The 12,321-nt window shown below is 57.9% G+C and overlaps 1 protein-coding gene across 5 annotated transcripts; it reads right to left on the bottom strand.

Moving 5' to 3' along the window:
• Positions 1-40: 40 nt before the first annotated feature.
• On the bottom strand, positions 41-11,946 carry NOC2L (NOC2 like nucleolar associated transcriptional repressor). 5 transcript variants are annotated; one of them, XM_055582582.1, is made up of 20 exons: positions 11,860-11,946; positions 11,565-11,717; positions 10,105-10,303; positions 9,897-10,016; positions 9,227-9,347; positions 9,050-9,140; positions 7,157-7,235; positions 6,958-7,068; positions 6,519-6,632; positions 5,932-6,120; positions 5,647-5,786; positions 4,852-4,902; positions 4,657-4,768; positions 3,760-3,873; positions 3,438-3,539; positions 2,151-2,294; positions 1,934-2,047; positions 1,074-1,209; positions 618-719; positions 41-336 (listed from the first exon to the last, which is right to left on the bottom strand). In XM_055582582.1, exons 1-20 carry the CDS (start codon positions 11,883-11,885, stop codon positions 230-232), a joined length of 2,325 nt encoding a protein of 774 aa, XP_055438557.1. In that variant the 5' UTR covers positions 11,886-11,946; the 3' UTR covers positions 41-229. The 5 variants fall into 5 exon arrangements, with proteins under 5 accessions (XP_055438557.1, XP_055438558.1, XP_055438559.1 ...); XM_055582583.1 differs by having other exon boundaries at positions 9,227-9,344; XM_055582584.1 differs by having other exon boundaries at positions 10,105-10,279.
• Between the last annotated feature and the right edge of the window lie 375 nt (positions 11,947-12,321).

Genomic DNA, 12,321 nt, shown 5'->3' with positions numbered 1-12,321 from the left:
CACGGTGGCTTACGGACGCAGCTCCAGGAACTGGACGGCATTTGGTACTTTCTGGTCTTTTATGTTGTAAAAATAAAGGCCTGTCCACCATCTACTGCCCTTTCACCCTGCAGGGGCGCTAACCTCAGGGCCTCCGGGCTCAGCCCCAGTGGAGAAGCAGCACGCCTGACTGCCTGGGGAGGCGGGAACCCTGCGCAGCAGCCCCCGCCAGACTCTAGGTGGGCAGCCTTCAGTCCTCCTCAGAGAGCTGAAGGTCCTGCAGCTCATCCTCTGGCCCCTGGGCCAGCTGCCACAGCTCCTGGGGGTCCAGCCCCGCCTCTGTGTCTGGGCGTCCATCTGCAGGGAGAGAGCACAGCTACATAAATTCTGCTTTATCAGGAAGAAGCCAGCCTCAGAGGTTACTCATCACTAATTAATCACAGCACTAATTAATTTATCGCTGCTGCTGTTGCAGAGACAGCCAGGATGGAGCAGCTGGCCCAATGTCCCCAGGGAGGGGCGTGGGCCCAGCTTAGAGCCAATGGCTCTAGCCACCCACAAGATCCTCCAAGGCAGCCCTGGGCTCCAGACAGATGGGCTCAAAAACCATAGCAGCCCTCACTCTGGGAAACACTTACCCTTTGACTTGCTGACTTCCTCCTCCCCGCTGCTACTGCTGCTGTCGTCCTCCTCCTCCTCCTCCTCCACTTTCTGCCATGTTCCTGGGGACCCAGGCATCCCTGGGAACCAAACACAAGAGCCCATGGGAGTGGACCCACCAGCAAATGCACAGAGGTGGCTGCTAAAGCAGCAGGGGGGGCTAGGGGCACAGCCTTGTACCACACCTTCCCTTAGGTCTCCTTTGTTCAACTGGAGAGGACCCAGAACTGCCCCCAAAAAGTTGTGGTGGGAGGGGGTGACACAAGGCTTAGGGGCCTGTGTTCCAATTCCAGGAGGGCCCCCACCTCAAAGCCAGCCACATGGCAGGAGGGGTGATGACAAGCACCCTTCCTGTGGTTCAATGAGGTGGGAAGCCTGCTAGGCCCACCTGCTCCCAGGACCCCAGTACAAGCTGAAGTTCACTCAGGCCAAACCTCTCTTTGTGAAGTCTGGGGCATCATCCTCATCATCACTCTCCAGATCGAACAGGTCCTTGAATTCTGCCCTGTCCTCATCCTTCCTGTCCCCTACCTTGCGGCGCTTTACCTCTGGGAAGTTCAAATCTTCCAGCTGGAAGGATAGGGACCAAGAGCAGCAGGTAAGGGTGGTAGCCCACCCACCACAGCCAGAGCCCCACTCACATTCCCACTGACGGCTTTACCAGACCCAGTCCTGCTCCCCCTCGCCCCCCAGCACCCCTCCTCTAGCGTCCAGCCTACCCTCCAAGCAAGGACCCTGCCCAGCCACTTTCGGGACGATTAGTCAGCATCACCGGGCAGGATTCCTGGACAGCAGCCTCACCAGGCCAGTAAGGAGGCCACGAAGTGCCATTGAAGCGCCAACCTTCCTGTTCCCCCCAATTTCAGCCATCACCCCAGAATAGACGCAGCCCACACTGACAGCAGGGCAGGGCTGCAGACAGCCATGTCACTTGGCACGAAGCCATCCCCTCAGGTCACGCCGTCCACACCCACTGCTCAGGACCAGACCCAAAGACAGCTAGAGCTCTTCGCAGCCCTCCCTGCTGGTCCACAGCTGGCCCACATGACAAGGTTAGCCCAGAATTCACCCCACAAAAGTCCTAGCCCATCAGGCCTGAGAAGGGGCAGCAGATGCTCTGCCCCAGCACAGCCCTGGGGCCTTTCCTCCTGGGGGTCACAGGAGAAGCCCCCAGACTCTACCTGGCTCTGCCCACCATCTGCTGTCAGAGCAGCAGCAGCAGCTGGGGGTAGCACCCACCGACCCCCGCTCACATCCTCCCAGCCAAGCTCACATCCCAGAACCCCCGCCATACTCGTTCTTTGCCACTAATCTCCAGCTGAATCTCGCGGTCCCTCAGCTTTCGCCACTGGCTGTAGTACTTGGTAAGTGGGGTCCCCTCTTCTCGGGTTTGCTTCTCCCAGGCATCCTGTGTAGAAGTCCAAGGTCATGTCCCACCCTAGGCAAACTCCCATACACCAGCCATACACTGACTGGTGCCCCCAGGGCCTGGGCTCTAGCCCCCAGCTGACCACTGCACGCTGATCAGACACGCCGAAGGAGACTTTCTGGCGGACACTGCGGATGTGCTCTGCGTTCTCCTGCACCTTCTCGAGCAGCTGGCGTACCTGACGGCAGTAGTTGGCCACCTTGCACTCCCGGAGGAAGGATTTCAGCTGCAGAAGAAGAGGCTCAGCCTAGTTCCAGGCACAAGGCTGTTCTGTACCCTGTGTGCAGTGACCGCAGACAGGCAGGGGCGGGGGGTGGGGTGATGTCATGGGTTTCTGTGTTTCAGGCCTGGGGGACACTCCTCTGACAGGGGAGCCCTGGTGCACATGGTGTGGGGGGTTGCTGTGTGACCTCTATAGCCCAGCCCCCGGGGGCCTATGCAGGGCTGATGGGAGAATGTGCGCCAAGCCTGGGGGCCAGGCAGAGGGATGGGCAGTGGCGGGCACAGCATCCAACTACTCTCCAGGCTACATCCCACCCACTGCCTGTCTCTGTAAATAAAGCTGTACTGGCGCATTTGTTCATGCATTTCTGTGAGTTTTTTTGTCCTTCTTTCTGCGGGTAAGTTAAGCAGTTTCGAGAAACCATGTAACTGCAAAGCTTAAAATATTTACCATCTGACTTTTTACCAAAAACATTTGCTGACCCTTTTCCAGACCACGATCCCTGGGACTCAGACACAGCAGGTGCACACACACTATGTGTGGGTAGCCCCGCTCCACTCACCACCAGGCCCACGGGCACAGGCCTCCCTGAGACGGGAAGGATCTAGGCTGAGGGTGACAGACCTCCAAGTGGCCTAGAAGGAGCTCTGTGGAGGGAGAGTCCCCCCACCCCCACCAAGTATTGCCTGAAGAAAAGCTAAGGTGGACAGCCAAGGCTTCTTCCCACCCCAAACCTCTCCTATTGCATCACCCAGCCCAAGAGCACCTGGAAAAGCATGCATTCAGACTAGCCCAACCCAGAGCTGGGGGGCCAGGTCCAGCCTGCTCAACCCCAGCACCTCCAAGCAACCTCATGGCTGGTCTGGACCCTGGGCTGTGGCAGGGTGGAGAAGTGCTGGCAGGTCCTGGGGTCCTCGCAGTACACCCATGCCAGCCCATTCAGGCTCCACACCCAGGGATCTAGCTGCCAGGCAGTGTCAGCAGAGACGCCAACTGCCCAGGCTCTGCCACTTGTCCCATGTGGCTGGGACTGCAAAGTCTCACTCTAGTTCCACATGAGGGGAGCTAGCCCATTAGGAGATGGTCTGGTCTGCTGAGGGGTCTGGGCCCATGGAAGCATCCAGGCGGGAGGCAGCGGGCACACACCTGCAGGACAGCGGGGAGCACCAGCTCAGGGAACGCGATGCTGTGGGCCTGACTGTGCAGGTACTCCAGGGTGAGGTCATACAGCTGCTCCACCAGGCCGTCCTGAGGTAGCGAGAGAGCGGTCAGCGTCAGGGCAGATGGGGGCTCAGGTTCACCAGGCTCCCCCAACCCCAGGAGGCCCACAAGGTTCAGCTCTGGAGGGCAGTGAGCCTTCTCCAGTCCATACTCATCAACCTCTAGGCACCCCACACACGATGCTCTCCAACACCCTGCAATGACCCTGCCCAGGGCACTCCCAGACCCTCCCAGAGGCCGGGCTCACCCGGTATGCCTTCTCCTGCAGGTTGACCTTGGACAGCTTCAGGATCACAGCGAAGTTGATGGGTCTGGAGCTTATGCGCCCCGGCCTCCTGTTGAAGTCAACCTGCTGGAAAATCTGTCCCAAGAACCTGTCAGCCCCCCTGCACACTATGGGACCCTGGGTCCCTAGAGACCCTTCTTGAAACCAAGGACAAGACGCAGTGCCAGCCCTTCAGACCCCAAACACAGCCTTTCCCCCCATCAGCTCGAGTTCCAGATCTCTGGTCCCCCAGAGTCCCTCTGCCACAGAGCAGGTCCCTGGCTGAGGGAGCAGGACCAGGGCAGGACCTTCATTTACTGCTGCTGCCCTCCTCCTCAAATGGGCCAGAAAACCTTGTGAACCAGCATCTGGAGACAAAGAAGGGTCCCTCCAGCCCGGGGTCGCCATCACTGCAACTTCCTCACCCACAACCGCACCCCCACAGCCTGGTCCTGCTCTCTAGCGTTTGGAGAGAAGCCTTTCCTGACCTGAGCTGTGTGCACACGTGTACACACAGATGCACATGCACAGAGACAAGCACAGGAACACATTTTGGAGTTAACGGGGCTTCCAGCCCAGCTCTGCCGCTGATACTGGCAAACACGCGGATCAACCCAAGTCTGTGACCTAAAACCAGTGCTCTCGGGCCGGCCCTGCAGAGCAGCTGTCCTCACCTGTAGTGCCACTCTCGCCCACCACGCAGAGTACTCACAGGCAGGCTCCATGCAGAGCAACGCCCTGACGACACCTACGTGCTATGTCATACCCATGTGCTATGGGCGAGGAGCCAGCACTCAGGACAGTGGTACCAAGGTGAGGGGTGATCAGGCCACATGCAACAGGAGGCATTTCCCCCGACAACCCTGGGCACAGGCTCACCTCGAGGATGAAGGGCAGCACTGGGATGAAGGTGCCCGTGCTCTCCGAGAGCAGTGTCAGGGCGCGCACGCAGTGCATGCGCAGCGGGTAAAAGCGGGCCGTGGGGACCAACCTGGGCACATGGGAAGGAGGGAGTAAACAAAGGCCCAGCCTCAGACCCTCCTGGCCCAGCTGCCCCAACCTCTCCCCACTCACTGGGCTCCAATCTCAGGAAGGGTTCTTCCCCAGCAGGGCCAGTGGCCACGCCTGCCCTGGACAAGTAAGGGCAGAGTAAAAGGTCCCTGCCGAAGTTGTGAGGACCTGCCTCTTTACTCCGTTACACGGGGACACACCCTCCCTGCCTGCCAACTGAATTTCATTTCAAGGCATGACATGGTGGGGCAGCGGAAGCCTCTGGTGAAAACCTTTCTTTCTTCCCTTCAGGAGGTCAGTGATGCCCTCTCCTGGCCACACATGGCTCCTCCAGTCTCTGCTCCCAGAGACCAACACTGAATATTCATATGCATACCGTGGCACATCACACCAAATCTGCTCTGTGCAAGAGGCCTGGGCAAATAAGCCCAAATTCCCTTCAGACTGCACACCACCTCCTCTGTCCTGTGACCCCGAAATACATATGTGTGCTGCATCCTCGACTAAGGTCACAGGCAACCAGAAGCCCAGCTGACAAGAATTCTGGAATGTAGGCACAAGGCCACAGACGGCCTAACCCCAGACCTTCCTCAGGTGCTGCCAAGTCACAGCACCACACCCTAGAGGCCCTAGTCACCAGGGGCACTGGCCAGACCCTCCTGGAAAATTAGCTCCTCCTGGCCTTCCTGGATACCTCCTTGGGTGACTCGACCCTATCCTGACCTCCAGGACAGCCTCCTGTATCCTTGTCCCCAGAAGGCCCTGTGTAACCCTAGCCCTGACCCCCCAGGACACCTATGTAACCCTGGCTCCTCCCTCCTTCGGCCCTCAGCGTGGCCTCACCCATCCCCGACTCACTTGATGCAGCCGATGACAACCTGGGATAGCGGGTAGATCAAGGGCTGCAGAGCTTCACTGGGGCAGACGGTGCTGAGGGCACGGCACCACAGGTAGAGGCAGTGCACGAACTGCCAGTTGTACACTGACTGGTATGTCTCCTGCCGGAGAAATCCACTCGGTCAGTCCCTGGGTCCCCTCTACTCCACAGCCCCCACCAGCAAGGCCCCTGCCCCGCCAAGGGGCTGAGCTGTCTCTCCCATGAGGCTCAGGGCCCACGGTGGGTCAGGCTCCACTCCTGCACACCTTCCTGCGTGTTGTCATGGCGTTGCGCAAGTGGATGGCGAGCTGGCGGATGTAGAGGAAGGCGTGCTGGTAGGCCACGCAGGTGTCCAGAGCCAGCAGCTCCGTCAGGGTCCGCTGCATGAAGTTGATGAGGGGCAGGGTGCTGGGAGAGGTGAACTTGCAGTTCCTCACGTACGTGATATACATTTGCTGCCGGAAACACCTCAGTCAGAGCTACCTCTGAACTCCTGGTGCCCTGTGCTCCCAACACGCAGCTCTAAGCCCCCTCCAGACAAGGCCTTTCCCTCAGAGCTGGCCTCAGCAGGAACCACAGCCCAGACACGTCTGCCGCAGACCCCTCTCCTCATCATGGTCCTGCTCCTTGAGTCCAGCAGCCCTGAGAAGGGTCTGCAGCGCAGAGGGGAAGGGTCTCACTGGGAGGCCTGCGACCCGAAGTAAAGAGCTGCAGTGTCAGTAACCATGGAATCAGGCAAGGAGCTACAGTGCCCTTGGCTTGTGAAGAGCCCCAACCACAAAGGCAGCCTGCCCAGCCCTCAGGTCAAGACTTTCAACCCAAACCCCAAGGGAAGACCTGGGGGCACCGCTACCTTGAGGACGGGGCTCAGGAAGACATCCTTCTTGTGCCGGCAGACCTTGACGAGGACCACAAAGGCCAGCACCCGCAGTGTCTCCTCACCAGTGCTCCACAGGACCACCATCCTCTGTGGAAGCGAGCTATCATCACCTGTCCTGGCCCCCTAGAGCCCAACCAGAGGCAGCCCTTCTCACAGTGCCCGGGGGAGCCACAAGATAGAGCTCCATCAAGGAGGAGCAAAAACACAGCACACCACCCCTTCTGAAGGCCGCACAGAGAAAACGGACCTGTCATCCACACGTATGCATGGGGTGACAGAAAGCTGGCCCACCACCAGGGCAGCCCACCCTCGAGTAACTGGGCTCTGCTACCCCGAGTGTGCTCACACAGAACCCCATGGGGCAGCACAGGTGCCGCCTGCTCACCGGCCAGCAGTGCCCGCCCCAGCGCACCTTTAGCAGCATGCGGCACTGCTTGGGAAAGGTCAGGTAGTAGGGCACAGAGCTGCCCACATGCTGGAGGACGGCTGCTGCCACTGTCACCTCTGCCACACAGGCCACCAGCTGGGGAGGAAGGAGAGGTCAGCGAGGCCCAGGATGTGAGTAGCCAGGCCCCCATGTGACTGGTAGGCCCCACCTCCCAGAACTGCACCTGGATGACGGAGCTCAGGTAAGCCTTGACATCCAGCCGGAGCTTAGCCCACAGCGGGCTACTGGACGGCTGCAGCACCCTGTGGAGAGACAGCACCCCCTCAGCTCAGGAGGCCACTAGGAGGCAGACGCCAGTGTCCAAAGCACAAGGGCACGTGGGCCCTGTAGAGAGACACCCCACCGCCCCGCTCCCCGACCATCTTCCCCATGACGTTCAGGGGCTCCTCCAGCTGGACAGACATGAGACACACTAGGACTCTCTCAAGGGTAGCCCCTAGCTATGCTTCAGGCAGGGTACCATCAAGCCTCAAACCCCCATCACACAGCCAGAGGGTTAAACGTCCTCCCTGTCTGAGCTGGGGCCAGCCACTTCCCCAGAATCTCCAGATGGACCTCTGCCCTCTAGCTCCCATATGGCTCATGCACCCAGTCTGCAGTCCCAGGTCTGACCCAGGCATCACAAACCAGAACCACAAGCTGGCTCCTTTGGGCCACTCTTTTGTCTTGTTGTTGGCCACGCCTCATGGTTTTTGGGAGGGCTCCTCAATCCCTGGGCCATGGACCAGTACCGGTCCACAGCCTGTTAGGAACCAGGCCTCATAGCAGGTAAGCAGTGGGCAAGCGATCTAAGCTTCATCTGTACTCCCCATCGCTTGAATTCTCACCTGAACCATACTCCCACCCCACTCCATGGAAAAACTGTCTTCCATGAAATCCATCCCTGGTGCCAAAAAGGTTGGGACCACTGGCTTACAGGGTCTTGGTCTCCTGACCAGAGACTGAACCTGAGCCATGACAGTGAAAGTGCAGAATCTAACCACTTAGACCACTAGGAAACTCCCTGGGTCACATACACTTTAGAGAGACCAAGCCACTTACAAATTAATTTCAGCAACAGTGGCAAATACTTCTGGAAGTTTCTCAAAGGCATCGTCCCTCAACACTCAGAACTCAGCACGTAGGTGTTCATTCTAACTGCTAAAGCACGTGAAAGAATAAAGGACAGGGGCCCCTGAAAGTCTGCTGGCTGATGCCAGCTACTGGGCACCTAAAGCCACAACCCAGGAGGCTGCGCCACCTCCTCCAGGACCTGCCATCCTCCATGGAGACTGCTCTGCGCAGGGTAGCGGCCCCCGTGGGAGCCCACACCCAGCACCACCTGTACCGCGTGTGTGCTGCCCACTCATTCGCTGCCTGGCCCCGTCCACCTTCACCAGTCTATCAGCTTCCCTGGTCCCCTCAGACAGAGCCACCTCCACATGGCCGTGCCTTCCTGACCCATCAGTCCAGCCCCCACCACCAGGAGACCTAGGTATTCCCATCCCCAAATCCTGGCCTCCCCCACCTCCCGTTCAGACGGTCACAGCAAGACCTCTCCCTGGAGGTTTCCAGACTCCTCTGAGCCCCAGTGTAACCCACAACCTGCCATGTCAGCTACTCATCTCTCCCCTCTGAAGCCCTTCTACGGCATTCTCTGCTCAAGCAACCTCTAATATGGAAGTCAAGGCCCAGAACCTGCATGGATGAGGCCCCTGCTTAGAGACACACACACACACACGCATGCACACACACACATGCCACAGAGCAAAAACCAAGGAGAGTAGGTGAGACTGATTAGTCCAAAGAAGAAAAGAGAGAATCCTGACCCAAGAAGATGGGGGACCAAAGCCAAGCACACACTCTGTAGCTGTTGAGGAATCTGGGCAGGGAGGAGGAAGGACAGAACTATGCCCATAGGGCCCCAAGTGTCCAGCCTCTGCCAAGAGCCCTGCCAAGAGCCTGGCTCTGTCCTCAACATCCTTCTGGGCCAGGTGGGGCCACTAGGTCCCAGCACCACTGCTGTTCGCAGGGCCGGACCCTGACCACATCCCTGTGCTGTCCTCTTTCCTCTTACCTGCTGCTGTCTCTTGGGGCTTTTCCGAACAACAGCTTCTGGAGACAGCCAAAAAGATCTCTGATGCAAAAGGTGACCAGAGCATTGAACACTGCAATGAGGGGTCCAGAGATGCCATTCTCAGAACAGAGGATCAAATAGAGAGCCTGTATCCCTGGTCCCCTTGCCCCAGCTCACCAGCACTGTCCGTGACCTGGAATTTGCTGGTCTCAGCGCCTTCCTCGTCTCCTTGGGTGGTGGCCACAGCCGCTCGGAACGCCTGTACAACTTCATGGAACAGCTTTGGTGTAAGGTTCTGCTAAAGGGGCAGAAGGACCCAGACATTGGGGGTGCGGTCAGTTGTGCTTGGCAAAGCAAAAGGCAGCTAGCTGGAGCTCCAGGAATTGCCTTGAAAGAAAGGCATCCCTCACCCATGTCTTCAGACCAAGAGCAGAGGTGGGAGCAGTGTTACTCAGCCACATGTAGGGAACAAAGAGAGTCCACAATCCTCCTGGAAGGGCCATAGCGGAGGGGTGGAGGTCCCGGATCCGAACAATGACCAGCTCCAAGTGGTATCTGGAGTTCTCCCTTTCTGTCCTTTCTTTTCCCTGCAGAAACCACTGCAAGGCCCTCAAAATGGCCCTGCCTCCACCAACTAGCAAAGACACAGAGACCACATCTTCCCCACAGTGGACTTCAGGGAGCCCTGGAGAAAAACTGAGAAGAAGGGTACAGGCAGAAGCCCTAGTTTCTGAATGAAGGGGAGAATGAAGTCCTGAGCCTGCACAGCCCCAAATCACTGAAATGAAGCAAGGGCAGACTTAGGGAAGGGGGGGGTCAGCTGCTTCCCACCCCCGCCACTTCTCACCTTTGCTGCCTGCTTCCATTTCTCAACCATGGCGAGGGTCACAGGGACAGAATCCCTCCTCTTCCCCTCAGGTCCTCTGGGGACCCCATCCTCCTCCTCCTCCTCCTCTTCACTTGCTTCCTGTGCCAAACACAGGGGGTCGGGCTGTATGGGATGCAGAGACCACAAATATGTCCCTGTCCCCCACCAACTTTGCGTAGGGCCTCACTTCCAGCATGTTTGGCAGGGAGTGGAGCTGCTCCTCTTCATCCTCAGAGCTGTCTGAATCGCTAAAGTTCAGCAGGCTCTGGTCATTCTCCTGCAGGAACTTGTAGAACTCAGGGTCTTTGTCCTTCAGCCGAGAGAGCTGGTCCTTGTGCTCAGACGCACCACCTTTACGCCGACTGAGAAGGTGGGGGTCTTCAAGTCTGATTGGCAGCCACAGCCAAGGCCGAGGGGAGAGGGGTTGGGGTAGGGTGGGGGGGGGATGTGGCTTCTCGTCCTCCTCAGAGAATCTATAAGATTTAGTCTGTTCCCTCCATAGCAGCTGCCAACAAGCAAGGCAGGGGGATTTCCACAGACTAAGTTTTCAGTAGATCTCTCTCTCTCCAAAACCCAAACTCATACACTCAACAGTCTCTCTACATGTTTCAATGCACTTGTTTCAATCCCAACACATATGACGCTGAACTTGGGCTTCCTCCAAACTTGCTCTGCCCACACCCTGCTCTTGGAGAACCCACTCCAGTATTCTTGCCTGGCAAATCTCACGGACCGAGGAGGCTGGTGGGCTACAGTCCACAGGGTGGCAGAATTAGCAACTGAACAATAACACCTCAGTTGTTGAAAACTCCCCCTTTCCAGGTACTTAGGTGAAAGGTAAACCCTCTCTGACTCTCACATTGAGCATGCAATCTGTCATGAGATCTCACCATCAATACTTTCAAAATTCTCATGACTCCTCTCCAGCCAGCAACATCTCTCAATTTCCTTGTCCATCCCTTCCCCTTACAGCTGCTCTTAGCACAGCAACCTAAGGGACCTATTCTGTTACCAGTTACATGACATTACATCACTACTCAAAACCCTGAGATAACTTCCGGCTGTACTGGAATGCAGGTAAAAAGTCTACAAGACTCTGCCCATCATCATGACTCCAGATACACCTGCTACTTTCCCCCTCATTTCTGCCACAGCCGTGCTCACCTCTGAGTGAGCACTCTCACTGCAGGACCTTTTCTGTTCCTGCTGCCATTCTTCCCCTACTGCTGCAGTTTACTCCCTCAGGTTTTGCTAAATTAACACCTCCTTAAACGCTCCCAGCTAGGATCCCTATTCTTTTATCTTTTTATCCCCTTCTGCTTTTCCTTCTTGTCTGCAGCACTTTTCGCTTCTACCACCCTACACACTGTCGTTTATCCAAGGCCGGGTAAGCTCTCCGAGGCTAGAAAAGAAGACTATCCTCCAACGTTGGCCCATCATCTGGATGACTTGACACAAAACAGACGCCCGGTAAATACCGATGGAGAAATAAATAAGCCGAAGGGTCTGGGGGAGGAGTCAGAAGTCCCTAGGCCTCAGTTATGAGGCGCCAAGAGTGGTAAGCACACTTCTGGTAGGGCGGGCCAGGAAGATTAAGATTAAGGGGGTTCGGCTTACACACAGCCCACGAAGGATGCTCCCACTCACCTGGCCAAGGGACTCCCACCTGGTCCATCCGGTTCCCGGGCTACCGCGCGCACCGCCTGCGTCTCCGCCTCTGGGGCTCCTTCGGGCTCCGATTCGGACTCGGAATCAAAGCCCGAGGCCAGAAACTCATCCACCGTCAGCTCCTCAAGGCGCCTGCGGGCCATGCCGTTGGAGTCACGACTCCCCACCAGCTCGGTGTGCCCAGTCCGGCCTCCCCAGGGACACAGAGAGGCGCAAGGGGAACCCCTTTGGACGTAAGCACCCTCCGAGAGGCTGGATAGAAGCCTCAACTCACCGCTTGCGGCTCAGCGCCGCTGCCATGACTGCCGGACCTCAACGTGCACCCTACTTCCGGTCCCAGCAGCCCTTGCGCCAGGAGAACTTCCTGCGGGCCGACCACGCCCCTGGCCCCGCCCCTTCAGGTGGCTTTAGGGTTCTACAACGGTGGCTGCGGCGGCATCTAGGCGGGAGGGCGCGTTCACATCTCTTTTTTTAGACGGGCGGCGCCCCTACTCCCAGGGTGGCAAGCGGGACTCGAGCTTCCGGCGCAGGCCTGGTTCTGTCACGGCTCCCGCACGCTTTTTTCTGTTGAGGGACGGACTGCAGAGCTCCAGGACCCAGCAGGACTGCGTAGGGCGGAATCCCGCTGTCCGCTTACAAATCTTTTTCTCCAAAAAAGGCACTAATAACGACATCGCCCTGGCAGAAGGTGGGATTGGGGCCCGGGTCGCCCTCGCCCAGCCCTGCCCACAGCCTC

The sequence above is a fragment of the Bubalus kerabau genome, chromosome 5 (assembly GCF_029407905.1).
Source record: "Bubalus kerabau isolate K-KA32 ecotype Philippines breed swamp buffalo chromosome 5, PCC_UOA_SB_1v2, whole genome shotgun sequence".
Taxonomy (NCBI): Eukaryota; Metazoa; Chordata; class Mammalia; order Artiodactyla; family Bovidae; genus Bubalus; species Bubalus kerabau.
Note: the sequence above shows the minus strand (reverse complement) of the source record. Positions and strands in the feature narration are given on the sequence as shown.

Bases quoted from the DNA above. Each gene is read 5' to 3' on its own strand.
- NOC2L (XM_055582582.1), bottom strand. From the start codon at position 11,885: ATGGCAGCGGCGCTGAGCCGCAAGCG. The intron at 9,141-9,226 runs GTGAGCTGGGGC...CCCTCATTGCAG, and splicing joins CCAGGTCACGGACAGTGCTG to TGTTCAATGCTCTGGTCACC. The intron at 7,069-7,156 runs GTGCAGTTCTGG...CTTCCTCCCCAG, and splicing joins ACCTGAGCTCCGTCATCCAG to CTGGTGGCCTGTGTGGCAGA.